The sequence below is a fragment of the Suricata suricatta genome, chromosome 8, assembly GCF_006229205.1.
Source record: "Suricata suricatta isolate VVHF042 chromosome 8, meerkat_22Aug2017_6uvM2_HiC, whole genome shotgun sequence".
Lineage (NCBI taxonomy): Eukaryota > Metazoa > Chordata > Mammalia > Carnivora > Herpestidae > Suricata > Suricata suricatta.
Window position 1 is genome coordinate 107396843 of NC_043707.1, and position 23085 is coordinate 107419927.

At 39.9% G+C, this 23085-nt stretch overlaps 1 protein-coding gene across 2 annotated transcripts in view; it reads left to right on the plus strand.

The window, feature by feature from the left end:
* Window positions 1-23085, plus strand: part of EIF2B3 (eukaryotic translation initiation factor 2B subunit gamma) — a 115907-nt gene that overhangs the window by 69373 nt on the left and 23449 nt on the right. Inside the window, exons 6-8 of one of the 2 annotated variants that reach the window (XM_029949459.1) lie at window positions 8834-8923; window positions 20391-20518; window positions 21621-21811. In XM_029949459.1, coding sequence (XP_029805319.1) covers window positions 8834-8923; window positions 20391-20518; window positions 21621-21811 — 409 coding nt within the window. The remainder of the gene's footprint in view (window positions 1-8833; window positions 8924-20390; window positions 20519-21620; window positions 21812-23085) is intronic. The other variant, XM_029949460.1, reaches the window with a different exon arrangement.

A 23085-nucleotide genomic window follows, 5' to 3' on the forward strand; every position in this document is an offset into this window, starting at 1 on the left:
AATCTGGGTAGGTGTCATCCAATCATTTGAAAGGCTTTTAAACCTACTCAGGGAGGCCTGGCTGACTCGTCAGTAAAACACGTGTCTCTTAGTCTCAGGGACTCTTGATCTCAGGGTCGTGAGTTTGAGCCCCATGTTAAGATTACTTAAATAAAAATAAACACATAAACCTAATTAAATCAGAGAACTAATTCTAGGTAACACAGAATCAAGTCACAAACCCATCCTTAAGGTTCTGTTCTCCAGGACCACTTCTGGTGGCAATTTTTATATCAATCAGAAAAGGGCTATGAGTGATCTATATCAACAATTTATTATACAATTGTGGAAACTGGTAGAGCAATATATGCATGCTGTTGCTTCTGTGTCTAGTGTTCAGAGTGAGAATGCTATCAGCCAGCCAGACCAACAATCAGAAAGGAAAGCTGGGTGTGGACAAGAGCAAGAACAAATAGGGACCCACAAGGACAGACTGGAGCCCACATCTGCCTCTCACCACCTTCAGCCTCATTGCTGTGGGTGACCTGCAGGAAAATCGGCATCCTTCACCACAGAACTACACAGTACTTGCTTGGCTCAGGACTCAAGAGAAGCTGAAGGAAAATATCTGACAGGATCTGGAGCAGCTGTAGATCTGGATATTTTTCCATGCCTGCTAGGTGGGCTAACATATCAGTGCCATTATGAGCAAGTTGCCACAGTACTTGGCACCTTCCAATGACCTTTATTTTATTTTATTTTATTTTTTTAACATTTATTTTTGAGAGACAGAGTGTGAATGGGGGAGGGGCAGAAAGAAAGAGGGAGACACAGAATCTGAAGCAGGCTCCAGACTCCGAACTGTCAGAACAGAGCCCATCTCAGGGCTCAGACCCACGAACTGCAAGATCATTGACCTGAGCTGAAGCCAGACACTTAACTGACTGAGCCACTCAGGTGCCCCTCCAATGATCTTTAGAACAAAAAAATGTGACTGTAGTTTTACTTCTCCCTTAAAAAAAATTTTTTTTAATGTTTGTTTATATTTGAGAGAGAGAGAGAGAGAGAATGTGTGGGTGTGGGAGGGACAGAGCAATGGAGACAGAATCAGAAGCAGACTCCAGGCTCTGAGTTGTCAGCACAGAGCCTGATGCAGGGCTCAAACTCACAAGCCATGAGGTCATGACCTGAGCCAAAGTTAGATACTTAACCGACTGAGCCACCCAAGTACCCCTTTGCTTCTGCCTTTTAAATGTCACATAAAATATCTCTGTGACCTTCCCTATCTCAAAACCATTCAGAGAGAATTTTCTGTACCCTAATTCCAGCTCAGCTAAGTTAATACATACAAAGCCAACATACCAAGTGTATGTATTTCCATAAAATAGTAACTTTCCATGATTTTCTATCACCTAAGGAACAAAATCCAAATGCTTTAATATGACATGTAAGCATCAAAGAAGGCTTTCCAGGATCAGGCCTCTGGCTGCCTCTCCAGCTTGAACCTTTATCATAATCCTATAATTTTTTTCATACCTCTTTGCCTTTGTTGACCCTAGAACTTCGATTTAAAATCTCTTTTTCCTACTTTGCCTGCCTAGCAAATTTCTCAACTTTCAGACCCAGCCTCCAATTTCATCCATGTGAAACCTTATCATATTCCTGCTCTCTTAGACAGCTCATTGCATCGTCTTCTGTACTAGGTCCCTACATTATTATGTATAGCTCATGATACTATAAAGTGCTTTTTAAAAAAATTTTTTTAATGTTTGTTTATTTTTGAGAGACAGAGCATGAGTGAGGGAGGAGCAGAGAAAGAGGGAGACACAGAATCCGAAGCAGGCTCCAGGCTCTGAGCTGTCAGCCCAAAGCCTGATGTGGAGCTTGAACTCACGAACAGTGAGATCATGACCTGAGCCGAAGTTGGATGCTTAACCAACTAAGCCACCCAGGCACCCCTATAAAATGCTTTTTAACATGTTGTCTTCCCTACTAGATTGTGAGCTCCTAAGGGCAATATCTGTTTATTTCAAGTCTGTGTCCCTGGTAACAAGCACAGTCCTTGGCCCATAATAATTACAAAACAGTTGTCAATGAGTGTCTAATGTATGACAAGTATCATGCAACATACTTTGAGTAATTTCTAATCATCCTAATAGTTCTGCAGTAGATAGGTAATATGATAGATCTCCATGTTTGTTAAATTAATTAATATATTCTCTAAGATTAAAAATTGCAGTCATTTTTCAACTTTGTCTTAAAACAGTGGAACTTTTTCGTTAAATGAAATCTCATGTAGAGGTCTTAAACATAGAACATGGGGTTATTCTCATTTGGGCTTCCTGTAGCAGTTTCTGAAGCACCTCCGCAAAACTCCGAAACTTTGAAGTAAATCCTTTGCCATATTTAGTGGCACTTTGAGCCAAGTACTATGCCTTTTAACTTTGATTCAGTTCACTATTAAGCCAGTGATATGATCACAGAATATAAGTTGTTATTAGTCTCAAGATAATTGAATATGCTAGAGACATAGGAGATGACTCTGTATTGTTTACCTTTACCTGTATGTATAGCCTTAGCCCACTTTCTTTATCTATTTGTTTTTAAGTAAGTTCTTTTTTTTTTTTTTTTTTTTAATTTTTGAGAGAGAGAAAGTGCATAAGCAGGGCAGGGGCAGAGTGTCAGGGAGACACAGAATGTGAAACAGGCTTCAGCCTCTGAGCTGTCAGCACAGAGCCCAATGTGGGGCTCGAGCCCACAAACCATGAGATCACGACCTCAGCTGAAGTCGAACACTTAACTGAACCATCCAGGTGCTATATTTCTTACAGTCATGAAATACCATACTTGATTTGGTGACAGAAGTCTTCATCAAACAAAATCTGGGACAGCAATAATAAAAGATTGCTGCATAATTTAAATGAAATCTATCTATATAACTTTCAAAACCTCTTTTTCAAGAAACTAAGAGGCAAGTATTACTTCAAATTGGAGCATTGAGAATGTCCAGTTATCTTCTTTCCTTCTAACAAAAGGGAAGTTTTCAGTAATTGTGGTTAAGGCAAAGGTAACCAGCCTCTGTTTTGCCGTGTCTCAAAGATCTAATTTGAAACTGGATACTTGCCAGTTGATTGTATATGTAATTAAGCCATGATAATAATATTTCATACTGCTATTATAAGGACTTACATGATCACATCAACATGAGGCTCAGGCTGGTGGTCCAGAAGCCCCTGTAGAGTATCATCACTATGCTAAAAAAATGTGTCTCCATTCCGTCAATATTTTCAAGATTCTTCTCACATTGCAATTGCTTCGCCATTACAATTGCAATTTCCACATGTTTATGGTTGTAACAAAAGCTAAATGTTGTTGAGACACCGGGGGGCTCAGTTCGTTAAGCATCCAACTCTTGGTTTCAGCTCAGATCATGATCTCATGGTTCATGACATTGAGCCCCACATCAGACTCTGCACTGACAGAGCAGAGCCTGTTTGGGATTCTCTCTCTCTCTCTCTCTCTGTCTCTCTCGCTGTCTCTCTCTGCCCCTCCCCTGCTCAGGCTTCCCCCTCTCTCAAAATAAGTGATTTAAAATTTTTATTTTAAAAAACTAAAGCTAAATGTTGTAAATGTCAGCTATAACTAAAACATTCCAGTAAACCTGTTTTTGACTGTAAAACAAGGAAAAACAAAAACAAAAACAAAACACTGTAATGATTAGGCAGTAAGGAATTTGTTCTGAGTCTTCTTGCAGGAGAAAAGATGCTTCTTTATTGGAATATATTTAAGATTACCAAATAAAGTAGAAGGTGATTGTTTGAAGATCTTTAAATAGAGTGGGAGGGGGGCACCTGAGTGGCTCAGTCAGTTAAGCGCCCGGCTTCGGCTCAGGTCATGATCTCCCAGTTGGTGGGTTCAAGCCCTGTGTTGGGCTCTGTGCTGAATGCTTGCGCAGAGCCTGGAGCCTGCTTCAGATTCTGTGTCCCCTTCTCTCTCTGACCCTCCCTGCACATGCTCTTTCTCACTCTACCTCTCAAAAAATAAATAAATGTAAAAAAAATATATATAAATAAATAAAAAATAGAGTGGGAGGTTTTCACATTGTTGCTTTGAATACTTCAAGATGGCTGAGTGATCCTCATTTGAAGTGTTAGTTCTGGTTCTTATGCGTCATTCAAGCTTTAGTTCTTCTGGCATCATATTTCAGGAGCCTTCCATTACATTTCCTTTACCTGTTAATATTTGAAATTTTGTTTAACTGAATCTTCTTCATTCTGTTCCCATTCCTTGCTCTTCTCCTGTCCTCAAACTTTGGAGTCGGTTTGGAAAAAAGTCATTCTGTGCAGCCATAGAAACTGTTAGGACATACTCAGTTTAGATTAGTGGAGGCTTTTTATCTTCACTGTGTCAGCGTGGAGTGTCTCAGTGCACACACCAGTTTTTCCACTAGGCCGGAAATCCTTCAGATCCCATTCAGAACAGTGCTGAACGTCTAATAATGTATCCACATGGAATGTCAAGATAAATTTCCATTTTTAAACATGCAGCAACTATAAACTGCTCCTTTACCTGTCTGTCAACTTTTTTCTACTCTTCTATGTGTATATCAAGGAATAGAATTCCCAGTTGGCCTTTGCTATAACTTAGGCAGTGAGCAAGATAAAAAACAACTTCTTTCCTCCTGCACACATAAGAATAGTTCTAGGATGAGGAAGAAGGGAACAGGCCCCAAGAACATTTGACATTACCCTGAGCCTAAGGACCTTTTCCCTCGTTCTGTAGATTTAAAGGAAATGAGTGTTTGCAATCCCTTGAGATCTTTTAGAGGGGAATTACAGATTCTTTTATCAACTAAAGAGACTCAGGACTTTTTTTTAGAGTCATTAGGAGTTTTGGATATCTAAAATCTTAGGAAGTTGATTCTACTAGGGAGCAAATTGGTATGATTTTAACTACAGTAATTACTTGTTTTGTTAAGTATTTATTTCATCCTTCATGTACATATTTTCTTCTTTATGGGCTGCTTTTTTTTTTTTTTTTTTTTTGGTCTTTATTTTGAGAGACAGAGATAAAGAGTGATCGAGGGAGGGGCGCACAGAGAGGGAAACACAGAATCTGAAGCAGGCTTGAGGTTCTGAGCTGTCAGCACAGAGCCTAACGCAGGGCTCGAACCCATAGACTGTGAGATCATGGCCTGAGCTGAACTCGACACTTAACTGACTGAGCCACCCAGGCTGCCTTTCTGAACAGCTTTTTTATTTCCTAGCTCTGTAGTTCTACAGATGTTCTGTACAGTGTTCGTGACACACATCGTTTTATGTTCAGTTTTCTTTCAATGAAAGTAAAGCTAAGAAAAATCTTAAAAGTCAGTAGTCCTGCATAATAATTAAGACCAGCATTTGTGTGGCAGTTTTCCTTAACAGTTGCCTTAGAGATCTTAAAGCTTTGTCCCTGACAGACAGTACTGCCAAGTTGTATTAGGAGAAATTTCAGGTAAATAAATATTGAAACACAGGTACACAGCTTGTATCTTGAACTCCTTGACATTTAAAAGTTATCTTCTCAAGGGCATCTGGGTGGCTGTTGGTTAAGCATCTGACTTCGGCTCAGGTCATGATCTCATGATTTGTGAGTTTGAGCCCCACAAAGGGGGTCTGGGCTGACAGAGCCTGGAGCCTGCTTCAGATTCTGTGTCTCCCTCTCTCTCTGCCCCTCCCCCCATTGGTGCTCTGTCTCTCGCTCAAAAATAAACAAACATTAAAAAATAATTTTTAGGGGCGCCTGGGTGGCTCAGTCGGTTAAGCCTCCAACTTCGGCTCAGGTCAGATCTCACGTTTGTGGGTTCGAGCCCTGCATCAGGCTTTGTGCTGACAGCTAGCTCAGAACCTGGAGCCTGCTTCCAGTTCTGTGTCTCCTTCTTTCTCTGCCCTTCCCCTTCTATGCTCTGTCTCTCTCTGTATCAAAAATAAATAAAACATTAAAAAAATGATTTTTATAAATAAATAAATAAATAATCTTCCCAGAGGAGGCAACCGCTTCTTTGGAAGCATTTCTTAATATATGCTTTCCTGTTCTCCCAGCATATATGAGAAAACTTGGAAGCAGGATGATAAAGAGTTCCTCTAGACTTGTCTTTGGCCAATGCTTAGAACCTCATTCCTTAACAAATTTATTTTTGAGTGGTACTAGTGGCTGATAAACTTCTAAGGCTATTCAGCAAGTACAAAAATAGGGATTTTTGATCCCAACAAAGCATTCTTCTTTGCTCCAAATTTAAATGTGAAACTATTTGAAGCAGGATTTCATCTATATAGTCTTCCTAGGGCTATATAGGTAGAAAAGAAAGAAGTTGGTAGACAGACCTTATGAGATAGTACAAAAGTTTTAGAGTCACACATACCTAGGTTTTAATCCCAATTCTTTAATTATCTACCTCTGAAACCTAGAAAAGTTTCTCATAATTAGTATAACATTGTCAACTATACTTTAATTTTAAACAAATTGAAGGAAGAAGTCTTCCAGAAACTAAAAGAGGATGGAATAGTTTCCAACTTATTCTAAATTTTTTTTAGGGATGCCTTAGTGGCTTAGTCAGTTAAGCTTCCAACTTCAGCTCAGGTTATGATCTCACAGATTATGGGTTCAAGCCCTGCATTGAGCTCTGTGCTGACACCTCAGAGCCTGGACCCTATTTCAAGATTCTGTGTCCCCCTCTCTCTCTGTCCTGCCCCTGCTTGTTCTCTCTCTCTCCCCCTCTCTCTTTCTGAAATATAAATAAAAAGTATTTTTTAAAAATAAAATAAAAATATTTTAAGACCTAAAATTACAACTGTTTCTAAATGTCTTATTCATTTCCATTTATTGTTTTCTTGCTGTATGTTATACAAATCCAAAGGATCTTCCTGGCCTGGAGCAGTCAGTCCATTACTCAGATTTTACTGGTGCCTCTTTTAAGTTTTGGGCTTTATTTATTTGTTTTGTTTTAAAATATCAATCCTTATTTCTGTTATTATTCAAAAATAATAAAATGAAGTAAGGAAACCACCTTCTTGACAATTTAAATGCCATTAGTTTCCTAGTCCTAAGATGTATATTCACTACAAATTCAATTTAGAAGAAAAGAAAAATCTCTGAATCACCCATCTCTGTTCCTTCAATATATTTCAGATTTGTAGGTAAATCTCTAGCCTTAAGTATACCAACTAAATTTGTGGAATTTTTTTCTTAAAAATGGAAGAATTTTGTTTGTTTGTTTGTTTTACTTACTTTAAAGGGACGAGAGTAAAAAGCTAAAGCTGACAAACATTTATAAACTATAAAATGTCATATGAATTACTACCATATATGCTAGACATTTAAGTTATTTATTTGAACTTTTAAGTTATTCCTTTCCTGCCTGTATAATACAAGTTGACCTCAGCTATAAAAATGAGAGTAATATACCTACCTCATGAGGTAATTATGAGGATTAAATAATATGGATAGAGTAGGCTGAATGATTCAAGGAATTTGTAAACTAAGGGACTAAACAGGAGAGTGCAACTTTCCAGATGGGTTAGATCAAGGGAAAGAATTATTCAGAATGTGGACTTCAGATGAAACCCCAGCACCACAAGGTAACCACATGCACATTTGCAAAATTCTGTTTCCTCAGAAACTTCCTAGAACTCAAGAATTGCAAAATTTAAAAGTACCTTCTCCTGTCTTCAACCTCGTTGTATACATTAATTGGCTTGTGGGGGCAGGGAGGCAGGTTATGAGTGTGGGATCCTAAGTCTGACCATTTCTGTTGCTCTTTTAGAAGCATTTTGTTCCTGCTTCCCCCAGTCTCCCAAAAGAGGGGAAGCCCAGGGTGGTGCACCTTAACTTGTTTGATAAATTGCTTCTAGAGTATCTAGATCCTGTGAGAATAACTTGCCTTAAAACTATAAGCCAGTCAAAGCACAGTAACACAATGTAGAAGAAAAATAACAATCAGGCATCTATGATTGGAATCTCCATTTTTCTACCCTGCTTCTTCCCTCCTCTCTTTCAGCTGTCTGTTGTTATTAAATAAAATGGCCTTGGTCATTATAAGCATGACATTTCTTAAGGTTCAAACCAAAATGGCAAATTAAAGTAGACAGCAACTAAACAAATACCTTAATCTGACCTCATTTATTCATTTGTTTATTCAACAGCTATTTCTTAAACATGTTGTCTGTGTGATACAATGCTAAATGGTAAGGCTGTAAAGAGAAATCTTTGGGGGGAAAATGATAAATCTCTGCCCTTAGGGAACTTCCAGTCTGTTGGGAGAGAGAGCCAAGTAAATAGGCTGTTACATTACTGGATGCTAACTTAATGGATGGAGGTGAGCACCAAGTGCTGTGGGAGCAGAAACTTGAGTCATCAGTGAAGGTTTCCTGGAGGTAGTGTATCTGGGGAAAGTCCTGATGAATACATAAGAGAAGGGAGTTAGGGAGTATTCACAGAATTTTACTTTATTTTCTGTGGAAATGGAGTAATATATGCCAAAGTATGGCTGAACTATGGCCCGCAGGAAGTGGTGCAATTGGAGTAAAAACAAGAAAATGTTAATCATAAGAATTGTTAGTAGGAGTTTGTGACAAAATAGAAGAAGGTAACTTGTCAGTGATTTGATAGTTCACCTAAAGCCCTCATAAAGTGTGAGACCGGGTTTCTGTAAAGAGAAGACCTTTTCTATGGTAGGATTACAGCTCATATTCACCGTCTTGGCCAGAGTAGGGTACGAGCAGCATGGCTCTGACCCCGATAGACTTTTTAACGCCTACTACCTAGTAATAGAACCATGGTACTTGATTGTGAACCGTTTCTCTTACTGTTTTCGCAGGCACCCTAGAATACATTTCCACACAGGCCTTGTGGACGCCCATCTCTACTGCTTGAAAAAATACGTTGTGGACTTCCTAATGGAAAATAAGTAAGAAAGAGGGAGGTAGAGTCAAACTCATAGTGTGCCAACTACCTTGATTCTTGTTAACAGTTTTAAATATGTTAGATATTTGGTTTATATGATAATGTTAGATAACTGGTTTATATAAAAATTGATTCTTGCCTTGGTTTTAAAAATGAAACTGTGTTATTAGTATGCTGTTATTTTAGTCTGTATCACAGAGTCCCTGCTTATCTTTTGGAGGCCAGTGATACAATAAACCAACAAAGTATTTTTGTAAAACTTATAGTAACCTATGATGCCTCTTTCTGCCCAGATCCTTACTTCCTCCCTAGCTCTAATGCTATTTGCCTCCAAGCAGGTATCCTTCCCCTAGGCAATTATCCTACAGGTGGGCCTTCTTAACAAAGGTTCAGAGACTTACCCAAGAAGAGGGGGAAAAACAAGTTTCCCTCAAATTTTGGAGAAGTCCACCTCACCAAGTGAACGTTTATGAATGCAGAAAAACAAAATTTGGTACTTTTTCTGATTTTGCTTTGAGAATAGGACAATGCGCCTTAAATACTTTCCACAGATTCTGTCTGGCAGATCACAGGACTTAAGTCTCCAGGGAAAAAACCTCCTCGGAGGTTGATCTCAAGGATTTTTGATAGTAAATGCAATTAGAGTCCTCACAGGAACAGGTAGGAAAAGTTTTGAGAGGCAGAGAGGAGCAGCTCATCTCCCTTATTGGCTGCTAGGTAAATTTCTGCCTTGAATAGCACTGGTGGACTGGAAAGCAAGTAGGCTGGTACCACAGCACCAGAGTCCCTCAGACCGGCTGAGGAAGAGAGTCTGAAAACCTGAGTTTAAATGCTAGCATGCCCTTGGCTGATAGACTTGGATATATGCAGGAATATTAAGGGGAAGAGGTATTGTTCCTCTGTGCCCAGTATATTTCTTGCTTCCTAACCCTCACCCCCACAACACCTGCAAAACCCCTAGAAGAAAAGTCATGTAGAACCAATGATAAAAGAAATCATTTGGACTCCTAGGAAACTTTGCCAGGGATTGTCATTTCTCTATTTCCCTTCCCTAGAACACTGTTGCCTTGCTCCCCTCTAACTTATTATTGTGTTTGATCATTCAGTCAACAAATATTTATTAAGCACCTGTTATAAGGCAGGCATTGTGTTAGATCAACCCTGGGCCCAATGGTAAATAAGCAGACACAGGCCCTGCCCTCGGGAAATTTGCAGCCTCGGTTCTACAGTAGATTGGAGACTTTGCTTTTTTGCATCCAGCCCTTAGTTTCAGCTCAGATCATGATCTCACAGTTCATGAGTTTGAGCCCTACATCAGACTCTGCAATGAAAATGTGGAGCCTGCTTGGGATTCTCTCTGCCTCTCTCTGCCCCTCCCCCATACATGCTCATGCTCTCTCTCTCTCAAAACAAATTTTTTAAAACTTTAAAAATAAATAAAAATAAAAATATTAAATAGCAAGGAGACTTGCTGCCAAGATTAGTCATTGATTATTTTTTCTTTTTCTTTTTTTAATAGTTTATTGTCAAATTGGTTTCCATATAACACCCAGTGCTCTTCCCCACAAGTGCCCTCCTTCATTACCACCACCTCCCTTCCCCCCACCTTCAACCCTAGGTTCATTTTCATTATTCAGTAGTCTCTTAGGTTTTGCATCCTTCTCTCTCCCCAACTCTCTTTCCCCCTTCCCCGCCCCCTAGTCCTCCATTAGGTTTCTCCTGTTCTCCTTAGTCATTGATTATTGATTTAGGTCCTGCTTTCCAGTCACCAGTCTAGGCTATATGTATTCCAAAAATGAAGTTAACTCTTGGCCTTTAAGGGCTTGTTTGTTATTCTCAAGTGAAAATAAAGTCCCGTCTTGAAGTAGGCCCTGGCCTTGATATGTTGAGGGAGGATGCACTAATAGTAGAAATTATGATTTCTTATTTAAATATTTACTATGGAAAACTTCACAGAAATGCAGAAGTAGAGAAAACAATGTAAGGAATTACCATGTGTCTATCACACAGCTTCAACAGTTATCAATTCAAGGCCAATCCTGTTTTATATATGTCACCATCCATCTGTCCACTGTCATGCCAGATTGTTTTTTTATTTTTTTTAATGGTTCATTTATTTTTGAGAGAGTGATTGCAAGTGGGAGAAGGACAGAGAGAGAGAGAGAGAGAAAGGGAGACACAGAACTGGAAGGAGGCTCTAGGCAGCTGTCAGCACAGAGCCCGATATGGGGCTGAAACTCACAAGCTGTGAGATCATGACCTGAGCCGAAGTCGGATCTTCAACCAACTGAGCCACTCAGGCGCCCCAATGCCAGATTATTTTAAAGCAGGTCATTATGATGATATAATTTCATCTGTAATTATTTCAATTGTTATTATCTATAACTATCTGAGCATATATCTATAAAATATAAAGTCTTTTTATCTTTTAAACAAATACCTCAATACCATTATCACACCTTAAAACAACAATAACAACAACAACTAACAGTGCTCCTTAATACTGCCAAGTAGGAATTTAGCTTTTGGTGTCTGGACATGCAGACAGTTTGCACCAAAGTTAGCTTCACCCTGGCTGCAGTAGTTCCTTTGTAATTCATTTGGCCACCAATTAGCTGTTCCCACACTTGGCAACTCTACTGCAGTGGTATGTACCCTGAGGACAAGCCTTACTTTGGTGATGCTGTGGTTCCTAGCCAGAAGCTCTGCCAAATGGGACTTTCCCAGAGCCTGTTCCAATAGGGAGTGATACAGGCTTACCTCAAACTACCATCCCATCTCAAGGTCTGTTAAAGACACCTTTGTCAGGGCGCCGAGGTGGCTCAGTTGGTTAAGCGTCTGACTTCTCCTCAGGTCATATCTCACGGTTTGTGGGTTCAAGCCCTGCATTGGGCTCTGTGCTAACAGCTCAGAGCCTGGAGCCTGCTTTGGATTCTGTATCTCCCTCTTTCTCTGCCCTCCCCCCACTCATGCTCTATTTCTGTCTCAATAAGAAATAAACATAAAAATTTTTTAAACTAAAAAAAAAATAAAGACACTCTTATCTCTTTATCCCCCCAGCATCAACCCTTCACCTGTCAGACTCATTGGGATTAAAGGCATTATATTGAAAAGTGATGTATTTCAAATATATTAGGAAAAGTATAAAGGCACAAATCAGAATGGTACTCAAGAGAGATTCTTTATTCCTGGCTGGAAGAGCGAGGCCTTATCTCAAAGTTGTGGGAGATGGAATTGAATAGTTTGGTAGGAACAGCATGTAGAAGGTCTTGAAAATTTAGCAGGGAGTTATAAATCTTCAAACAGAATAGTCCCTTTTGGAATGAGCTATGGTACAACCTGGCAGAGGAACATAGACCATGCTGGATGGGAAAGAGGTTCCTTCAAGTTAATTAAGAGGCGTTTATAATTATCTGGTTATAAAATGGTGACTCCTTTAGGAATGGAAGGGAGGAAGTAAACCAGGTAGACACAACTTTAAGAAAGGACACTTTGGCAGTCTTCTGCTAACACATTCAATATATACTTGATAAATGGGATGAAAAGAATGTGATGATAGTTCACATCTCACATCATCAGCAGAAGTAATGTGATATATCAGTAGTGGAAGAAAAGATGAGGATTTCTATAGGTGGTGACCAAACAGAAAAGCTGTAAGGAAAACTGGAGAGAAAAGACAACCTGCACCCTCTTTGACAAGAGAGGTTTAGTAACTGAGCTGTGTGAACTTGCACGAGTGTCTACCTTTCTGAACCTCACTTTTCTCATCTAAACATGGGGAATAATAGTACTTGACCTTTATGGTTGTTGTGCAAAAACTTGTAAAGAACTGAGAGCAATAGTTGGTGCACAGTAAGAACTCAAATTTCTTTTATAGTTTACATTCTACATTTTATTTTTATATGCTATTACATATGCTTTTTTTATGCTAGTACATAGTTAATCCTTATAATATCTATTTTTTTCTTCTAAATTTTTATTTAAATTCCAGTCAGTTAACATATGATGAAATATTGGTCTCAGGAGTAGAACTCAGTGATTTCAGCACTTACATACAACACCCAGTGCTCATCACAACAAGTGCCCTCCTTAATACCCATCACCATTTAGCCCCTCCTCTACCCACCTTCTATCAACCCTCTGTTCTCTGTTGTTAAGAGTCTCTTATGGTTTACTTCCCTCTCATTCTCTTTTTTTCCTTCCCCTATGTTTATCTGTTTTATGGTATTTGTCTTTTTCTAACTTATTTCACTTAGCATAATACACTCTAGCTCCATCCATATCATTGCAAATGGCAAGGTTTTGCTCTTTTTGATGGCTGAGTAATATTTCATTGTGTATATATACACCATATCTTCTTTTTTTTTAATATAGTTTATTATCAAGTTGTATATACCACATCTTCTTTGTCCATCCATCAGTCAGTGGGCACTTGGGCTCTTTCTGTAGTTTGGCTATTGTTGATAATGCTGCTATAAACATCAGGTTGCATGTATCCCTTCGAATCTGAATCTTTGTATCCTTTGGATAAATACCTAATAGTGCAATTGCTTAGTCATAGGGTAGTTCTATTTTTCACTTTTTAAGGGACCGCCATACTGTTTTCCACAATGGCTACAACCAGCTTGCATTCCCACCAACAGTGCAAGAGGGCTCCCCTTTCTCCACATCCTCACCAACACCTGCTATTTTCTGTGTTGTTAATGTTAGCCATTCTGACAGGTGCGAAATGGTATCTCAGCATGGTTTTGATTTTTGTTTCCCTGATGATGAGTGATGTTGAGCATCTTTTCATGTGTCTGTTAGCCATCTGGGTGTCCTCTTTGGAAAACTGTCTATTCACATATTCTGCCTATTTCATAACTGAATTACTTGTGTTTGGGATGTTGAGTTTAATAAGTTCTTTATAGGTTTTGGATACTAACCCTTTATTAGCTATGTCGTATACAAATTTCTTCTCCCATTCCGTAGGCTGACTTTTGGTTTTGTTGATTGTTTCCTTCACTGTGTAGAAGCTTTTTATCTTGATAAAATCCCAATAGTTCATTTTTGCTTTTCTTTCCCTTGCCTCTACCTATGTGTTTAGTAAGAAGTTGCTATGGCTGAGGTCAAAGAGGTGCTGCCTGTGTTTTACCAAGGATTTTAATGATTTCCTGTCTCTCATTTGGGTCTTTCATCCATTTTGAGTTTATTTTTGTATATAGTATAAGAAAGTGGTCCAGCTTCATTCTTCTGCATGTTGCTGTCCAGTTTTCCCAACACCATTTGTTGAAGAGATTGTCCTTTTCCCATTGGATATTTTTTCCTGCTTTGTCAAAGATTCGTTGACCTATGGTTGTAGGTCTATTTCTGGGTTTTCTATTCTGTTCCATTGATCTATGTGTCTATTTTTTTTTTTTTTTGCCAGTACCATATTGTCTTGATGACTACAGCTTTGTAATATAGCTTCAAGTCTGGAATTTTTTTTTAGTGTTTTTTTGTTTTTGTTTTTGTTTTGAAATAGAGAGGTGGGGAGGGGCAGAAAGAGAGGGAAAGAGAGAATCCCAAGCAGGCTCCATGCTGAGTGGGGCCCTCACCACAGGGCTTGATCTCATGACTGTGAGATTCTGACCTAAGCCAAAATTAAGTCACAGGCTCAACCTACTGAGCCATCCAGGTGCCCCCCCCCAAAATTGTTTTTTAATTTTAAAACATTGAGTTGGACTTACCATAATTATTTTATTTCTTAATACCTATTTATTTTTAGATCATGACGTGAGCTGAAATCAAGAGTCAGACACTTAATCGACTAAGCCACCCAGGTGCCCCTTACCATATATTTTTTTTTACCTCAAAGCAACAAACATTTGATAAATACCCAAATATATTCTTGGAATATTTATTGGATTGACATAAACCTAAACAGTCTCTCCAGCCTATACTATGTGAACTTGTTCTTCTTTCTCAAGCCATAAGCACCAACATTGAAATTCTTGTAGAAGCTTTCAGAATTGTTTTTTTTAATGTTTTATTTATTTTTGATACAGAGAGAGACAGAGCATGTGAGGGGGAGGGGCAGAGAGAGAGGGAGACACAGAACCGGAAGCAGGCTCCAGGCTCTGAGCTAGCTGTCAGCACAGAGCCTGACTCAGGGCTGGAACCCACGAATGTGAGATCTGACCTGAGCCGAAGCCGAAGGCTTAACTGACTGAGCCACCCAGGCGCCCCCAGAATTGTTATTTTTAACAAAGGGTAGTGGCACCTGGGTGGCTCAGGTCATGATCTCACAGTTTGTGTGACCTGTCGGGCTCTGCTCTGACAGCTTGAAGCCTGCTTTGGATTCTCTCTCTCTCAAAAATGAATAAATAAACATTTGAAAAAAAGGAAATCACAGAATATGACATGTATACCAAATGCCTGGCTTTAAAATCAGTACCTTTTAATCTAAAATAATGTCCTGTTTACTATTCCATATGTATCTATTATTTACTTTGAAAGAAAAAAGAAAAAAAAGCCTGAAAACAAAGCATGGGTTAACCTAGCAATCACCTTGTCTTCCCAATTATAGCTCCTCTGTGAGAGCTGAGAGAAGAGACAAGAAAACCCAAGCCCTTAATATTCTGCCCTGCAAGGGCGCCTGGGTGGCTCAGTCTGTTAGGCATCCAACTTCAGCTCAGGTCATGATCTAACAGTTAAAGAGTTGAGCCGTGCATCAAAGATCCCTTCCCTCTCTCTCTCTCTCAAAAATAAATAAAAACATTAAAAAAAAATTCTGCTCTGCAGACTTGAGTTCCAGGCCCTCTAAAGGTACGTTTCCTGTTCTACTAATTAATATTTTGAAGAACTGATTTGAGGTAGAGGATGCTGAAAAGATTTTAAGTCTCTTTAGATTTGATTACAAAGACAGAAAATGCAAAACGTAGCCAAATATTTCCCTTTGCAATGGACATCATTTTTAGGGAAGCTTGTAGCCACAAGGAGGACCTGATCAGAGATCAAGATAAAATGCTAAAAATATCAGACTCCATCAGAACTAATAATCATTTACTTTTTCAAGTGTTGGATTTTTTAATTTTTTAAATTTAAATTTTATTTTATTTTTATTTTTTTATTTATTATTGAGACAGAGAAACAGAGCGTGAGTGGGGGAGGGGCATAGAGAGACACACAATCTGAAGCAGGCTCCAGGCTCCGAGCTGTCAGCACAGAGCCCGACGTGGGGCGCAAACCCAAAGACCATGAGATCATGACCTGAGCCGAAGTCAGACACTTAACTGACTGAGCCACCCAGGTACCCCTTAAATTTTTTTTAACATTTATTCATTTTTGAGACAGAGAGGGACAGTGTGAGTGGGGGAGGGGGAAAGAAAGGGAGACACAAAATCCAAAGCAGGCTCCAGGCCTCCTGTTTTAGTTTTTATTTCTTAAAAAATATCTTTGAACCCTTCTATCTATCTGTTAAGGATATTACTCTTTTGTCCTATTCGTAGCAATTATTTTTTGTCTTTTTAATTTGGTAGAGTTGTTTGTTTATAGCTAATAGTTCTTTGTGATTTTTTATTTCTTGGAAGCTTGTAATTCGTGAGATGAGGCAGTCTTCTGAGAAGGCTGTGTATAAGTGGGAACAGGAAAGTGAGGTTGCCCAGGTCCAGGGCAGTAGATCCAGCTCCTTATCTTCAGCCCCAAGGTCAGGATGTTCACAAAGGTTCACAGTGGCCTATTCCACTTCTTGGCATAGCATTGAGCTGCCTCTGCTTTGACTAGGGAACAGGAAGAGTAATCTTGGCCTCTGTAATGCTGCTGAGCCACCGCACTGTGGGGATTGACCTGATGCTGAGGGCCGGGAGAGGCAGGTGGGGACCTGGCAGGACTGCTTCATGTCCTCTCTTTAAATCGCTATCTGATCTCCGTAAAGGGCTCTGCCCTAAGGGGCCCTGTGCCAAGGCTTGTTTACTTGCTTCTTGCCATGACGGTTCTGTTTGGCCCATAATGTAAATATCATGGCTCTGAAATCCCCCAGCTGTCCAGGCTTTGTCATTTCTTCAAAGGGAACTGACTTGTTTTCCACCAGAGGGGGCCAAGGAACATTTGCTACCCACACTGATTTGGTGCACTGAAAGGGGAGAAAAAGAGCTAAGAGTAAGTGTTGTTTCATTCTTTGTATTCATATGGAAATTGTTAATCTCCATCAAAGGATCAGGAGAAAAATCACATTGAAATTCAATACAAGAGCTTCCAGCTTACACAGAATTTTTCAAAGATGTCTGACTTGATCCTTTAAAAATGACAAAAACCATGAACTGTGTAGCTCCAGGGTTCATAATTTTGCTTACCCTCCTCAGCCTCTGCCTCTGTCTTGCCTTCTATTTCTACTCCATCTGTGTGGTCCCATGTCAGCCTGCAGAGCTTCTTTGAATGGGGGTTGGGGAGGGGTGTGAAGCATGCAGCAGTGGTTTTTAGGGCTGCTTATACATTAAACCACATTATCTCATCTTTCAGAGTCTTGGAACTGGTCTCCCTGTCTTCAGTCTTCTTATATCAGTCCTATTTCCGCTGCTACCAGCATTATCATACTAAGAAATAAAACTGATCATGTCACTTTCCTTCTTAAAAACTACCAGTAGCTTCTCAGTCCAGACTAGAGACTGCCACAAAAGGCTTCTTCCATGCTTTGGCTTCCTTACCTTCCTGATCAACCTCATCTCCTTCTACCCTGTTCCTTTTAAATCCATGATCAGGCTACTGTCCACTGGATTATGAATTATGAATTCAGAAACAGTATGTTTCCAAGGCCTAGCATAGTAATAAATGGCATATTAATAGATGCTTGTCAAATCCTAAATAAATTAACTAGTGATTTAAAATTCTGACAAGTTTGCAGCATGAGAAAGCTAGCTAAAAATCATGTGCTGGTCTCTTATCCTTCTGTACTTTTAATTCCTTTGCTAAGTGTAAATCAAGAGCATACTCATTGTACTAAGAATCAGGTCCCTTCTTCCCTGTTACAGATTACTGGTCATTTGGCAGTCCATCGCCTTAACTACTCGGCCACCTCGCCCCACAGATTACTGGTCATTTAGACCCAACATTCTGTCTCAGTGTCCTCTAGGAATCACCATGTCTCCTGCAACCCACAAAGGCCAAATAAAGGAGAGCACCAAAGCTTTTAGCCAAGACTGCTTATTGCTTGTATAAAAATGTATAAAAATAGTGCCAGAATTTTTTTGGCCTTCTGAAAGTTCTTCTACACATTGATCTGTGATCTAATTTTCTGTAAGTGCTATTCTAGACTGACTGATCTGATTACATGAAAGCAAATTGAAGTTAACTTTGTTGGAGGAATTCCTTGATAGCCATTGGTGAAACTGTCATAATATAATAATTTTTTTTAATGTTTATTTAAGAGAGAGACACAGAGTCTGAGTGGGAGAGCGACAGAAAGAGAGGGAGACACAGAATCTGAAGCAGGCTCCAAGCTCTGAGCTGTCAGCACAGAGTCTGATGCAGGGGTCAAACCTATGAACCATGAGATCATGACCTAAGCCAAAGTTGACGCTCAACCAGCTGAGCCACCCAGGCATCCTAGGCCTACTCTTAAGTAGATGGGAGAGTGAAATCTGCATGGGAAGTACTTAGTCATTAGAATGGATTTAAATTTGCAGAGTCTGAATCTACCGGGGAAAGTAGTACTGTAGAAGCTGAGAAAAAAATGAGAGGCAGGCAAAAAATTTTAAGAGTGGCCTAAAAATGTTAAATTTTATAATTTGCACAAATAATAAAAGAATTACCTGTAATTCCTCTACTCTGAGGGAGTATAGAGCAGAAATCATATATATAGTCTTTGAATAATATATCTGTTGATATTAGAAAAAAAAATTTTTAATTCATCACAATGGGGTGCTTGGGCAGTTGAGTGGCCAACTATTTATTTAAGCTCAGGTCATGATCCCAGGGTCATGGGACTGAGCCTGCATCAGGCTCTGCACTGACAATGTGGAGCCTGTTTGATATTCTCTTTCTCCCTCTCTTTCTGCCCATCCCCTGTTCGCACCTTCTCACCCTCTCTCCCTCAAAATAAATAAGTAAAATTTTAAAAAAAGAAAAGATTCTCTCTCTGTCTCCCTCTGCCCCTTTTCCCTGCTCACATGCTCTCTCTCTAAAATAAAAACTAAAAAACTCCTCACCATTGACAATAAATTATTAAAAAAAAAACTCCTCACCATAACAGATTAAAGGGGAAAAAAACTATGTTGAACTCCATAGATGTAAAACAAATTTTTTAAATAAAATTCAATTCCCATTCATTGATGAAAGCTTTTAGCTAGTTAGAAATAAAAGAGAACTTCCTTAACCTATGTGCATAAAAGGTGCGTGTAGAAAACCTATGACATGTATGGACTGCTGTCCATAAACGCGCAGAGGACAATTAGTAAATAGGAGCTTTGATAATGAAAAAAATCTAAATGATAAAATACTAGTATTTCCTTTAAAATCAAGAACAAATTGGGGCGCCTGGGTGGCTCAGTCAGTTAAGCATCCGACTTCGGCTCAGGTCATGATCTCACTGTTAGTGAATTCAAGCCCCGCATTGCTCTCTGTGCTGACAGCTCGGAGCCTGCAGCCTGCTTCAGATTCTCTGTCTCCCTCTCTCTGCCCATCCCTCACTCATGCTGTCTCTGTCTCTCAAAAATAAACATAAAAAAATTTTTTAATTGAAGTAAAATCAAATCAAGAGCAAGTAAAGATTACTACTATCGCTGCTTCTAGTCAGCATTATATTGAAGTTTTTAGCTAATATAGTAAGACAATGAAAAATAAAGATCTAGGGATTAGAAAAGAAGGAAAAAAAGTGGTGTGTTCATGGTTGGTATGATTATCAGAATCTACAGATAAATTATTAGAATTAGTAAGACTGTTAACAAAGCAATGGCTACAGGATTAAAATACAGAATAAATTAAATTTCTACAAACCAACAACAAGCAGAAAATAATTGTTTAAAAGTCACTGTTTATAATAATGAACCAAAAATATAAGTTATTTAGGATTAATCTAACAGAAGATATGCAAGGCCTTTATGGAGAAAATTTTTCAGTGTTTTTAAACAATTTTTTTCAAAAGACTAGAGCATTCTTCCTTCTCAAGGATTATTGCCAGTTAAGAGTCAAGGCATTATGTTAAAATACACGCACATACACAAACACAATGTGCACACACCAAGGAAATAGGACTTTGTAAAAGACTATTTTCTAAGTAAATTAGGGGAGGGATTCTTAGATTTAGAACACTACCCTCCCCCCTCCAGCCTGTAGCTGATAGAGAACTTAGATCTCTGCTTTTCCAGAGCTACCAAATCTAGGCCACTTTTGATCTCTGTCAGTCCCACAGTGGCATGACAGGAAGGAATTTGGCTTTTACTTGGATACACAGAGTTTCTGATCCCATAGGATCCAGACAGTCAGATTTCTCATATTTGACAACTCTTACTTCCTAGGTCAATTACTTCCATCCGGAGTGAGCTGATTCCATACCTAATAAGAAAACAGTTCTCCTCAGCTTCCTCACAGCAAGGACAAGAAGAAAAAGAAGAGGATCTAAAGAAAAAGGAGCTGAAATCCTTAGGTCAGTGTTTGGGTTGGCGGGGTAAGGTAAGGGGAGCAGCACCTTTGGAAAGAGTAGCTGGCCAGGATGCCTATTGCAAGGCAACAGTTTCTTGTCTAACCAGCAGGCAAGACAGGATAGCTGACACCATACCCTGAGGTCTGGGTAGGCTAGCTCAAGCAGATGCTGCCACTGTGCTCTTCAGGGACAGGCTAATGGTGCCGCAGGTCCCTTCTGTGGTTCGTAGCTCTGGTTTGGCTGTGTTCCTCACAAGACTGTTTTGAGTAAATTCTGCCCCCCACTTCACAGTTCCTCTGTTCTCTAAACTCTGGGCAGCCCCACTCCTGACTAAACTCAGCCTGTTCTGTCAATGGAAGAAAGATGAAGGAGTATACAATTACAGTTCAACAAGAAGCCAACCAGACTGTCTCTTTTCCAGGATGTAGGGGCAGGGTCTGTCTTGTTTGCTCTTCTATCCCTGCCTAGTACCTGGCTCATAGTAAGAGTTCCAAAAAAAAAAAAAAAAAAAAAAAAATTATCAAATGAGTAAATGGAAACAATATAGTATGATAGTTAAGATATCAGGACTTGGCATCAGACAGACCTGGATTTGAAATCTGACTCTGCCTCTTATTAGCTCTGTGACCTGAGGTGAGCCCCAGTTTTCTTATCATACATGGTTGTTTTATGAGTTGAAAAACTGGGGCCCAGATAACTCAGGCTCCAAGTCTTGTGCAAAGTAGCACAAGTCTTGTGTGTCATAGCACAGCTACTGGATATGGTAATAGAGGCCAGCAATGCAAAGCCAACATGGCTGGTCACTAAAGCCCAGACCTTTGCTTACGTTATGTCATGATTTACAAGAGCCTCCTATTTTATTTTCCGTAGTAGTACTTGATTACTGGTCAAACTTGCTTTTAGGACCTTTTTTGAAGTGCTTTTGCTTCATACAGTATTTCAGATGTTCAGGAAAGCATTTGCCTCTTTTAATGTCACTTAGTCTCTCAGGTTTTAGTGGGACTTCCCCAGGGTCCATGATGCATGGGTGAGTTCCAGGGAGAGAGGTGTGAGTTGTACCGCTTTGAAAACATAACTGAGTCTATTTTCTCTGTTCATTCTGAAGATATTTACAGTTTTATAAAAGAAGACAATACACTGACCTTTGCTCCCTACGATGCCTGCTGGAATGTCTGTCGTGGAGACAGGTGGGAAGACTTGTCCAAATCACAGGTGCGCTGCTATGTCCATATCATGAAAGAGGGGCTCTGCTCTCGAGTAAGCACCCTGGGACTCTACATGGAAGCAAACAGACAGGTAAGAGGATGGGTTTAGAATAGAAATCATGGGCACCTCCCTTCTTCGTTAGGTACCCAGTGACTTGTCCGGAATCTCGCTCATTCCCAAGGTTGAGCAAGACCTGGCGTGTCTGCAGAAGGGGAAGCAGAGGATCTAGTCCATAGAGCTAGAGCCCCTGTGGCTCCTCAGAAAGGCTAACTTTGGGCCTCTGGGTTCAGCAGCTTTCTTTTGTTCTGCTAGGCATGGGGATATCTGCAGTACTTCATAAATAAGCAGATAAATACTGCGTAATCAGTACTGTGATGAAGTAAACATAGACACAGAGAGGAGACTTTCCTAAGAAGGTAAAGGAATAGAATATAGAGTAGTCAGATGGCAGAGCCTCAGAGAAGGAACATCTATAAGAGGGAGCTTCTGGAAATAGCATTAGGGAGCTAACTCCTCCGTTTAACCCTGAGATTTATGAGAAATGGAGAATACGCAACTTCTGTTGTAGGGGAAGCATTGCTCTAAAAGATAGGCCAGGTTTTGGTTAAAGCAAGGGGTAGAGTGAGGAGACAGTGAAGAGACCGAAAATGGCGGGGTGGGGGTGGGGGGGTGCTCTTTATTGTATAGCAGGCACAGGAGGAAGGTTTTAGGAAGGAGGGATGATGAAACCATGAAAAGGAAACAGCAGTAAAGGGTTGAGATAAGAGGAAAAGATAGATGACTGAGGGAACCACACTGGGGTGGCATTCAAGGACAATGGAGATAAGATGATGAAAAGATTAGCTGTTGACGCAGTTTCTGGTAGAATTCTGTGAAAACTGTCAGTGCAAATATAAGCTAGCGGGGGGGGGGGGGTCAGGTAGAATGATAAAAGATACAGTTGAAAATTGGGATTTGAATTTAGTCCCTAAAGAAAACCTGGCTCAGCAGTCCTCAGGACCCACTCTATATAATGGGAATAGTCCCAGCCCCAGGCCTCAAGAGGGCTTCACCCTGGATTGGTTGTAGATTGGGGAGAATCCAAGCCAGAGAGTTTATGAGAAATCACAGCTAGTCCCATGTTTACCCAGGGCAGTCCTCAGTAAAGTTAGCCCCACTTAGAGCTATTAGAAACCTTCCTTAATGTGACTTTTAGTTCTCCTTCAGTTCTATGACTAGAGTCTGTCAGGCTGGTCTGAAAGCAGGTCCGTGGATAGCCTGAGACAGGGAAGTGTCCTCTGAAGTACCAGCAGAAGCTGTGACAGGGAGAGGCCTGAACGGCTCGGTTGAAGTGTAATAGAAGAAGGCGATCCCAGGGATGGGGC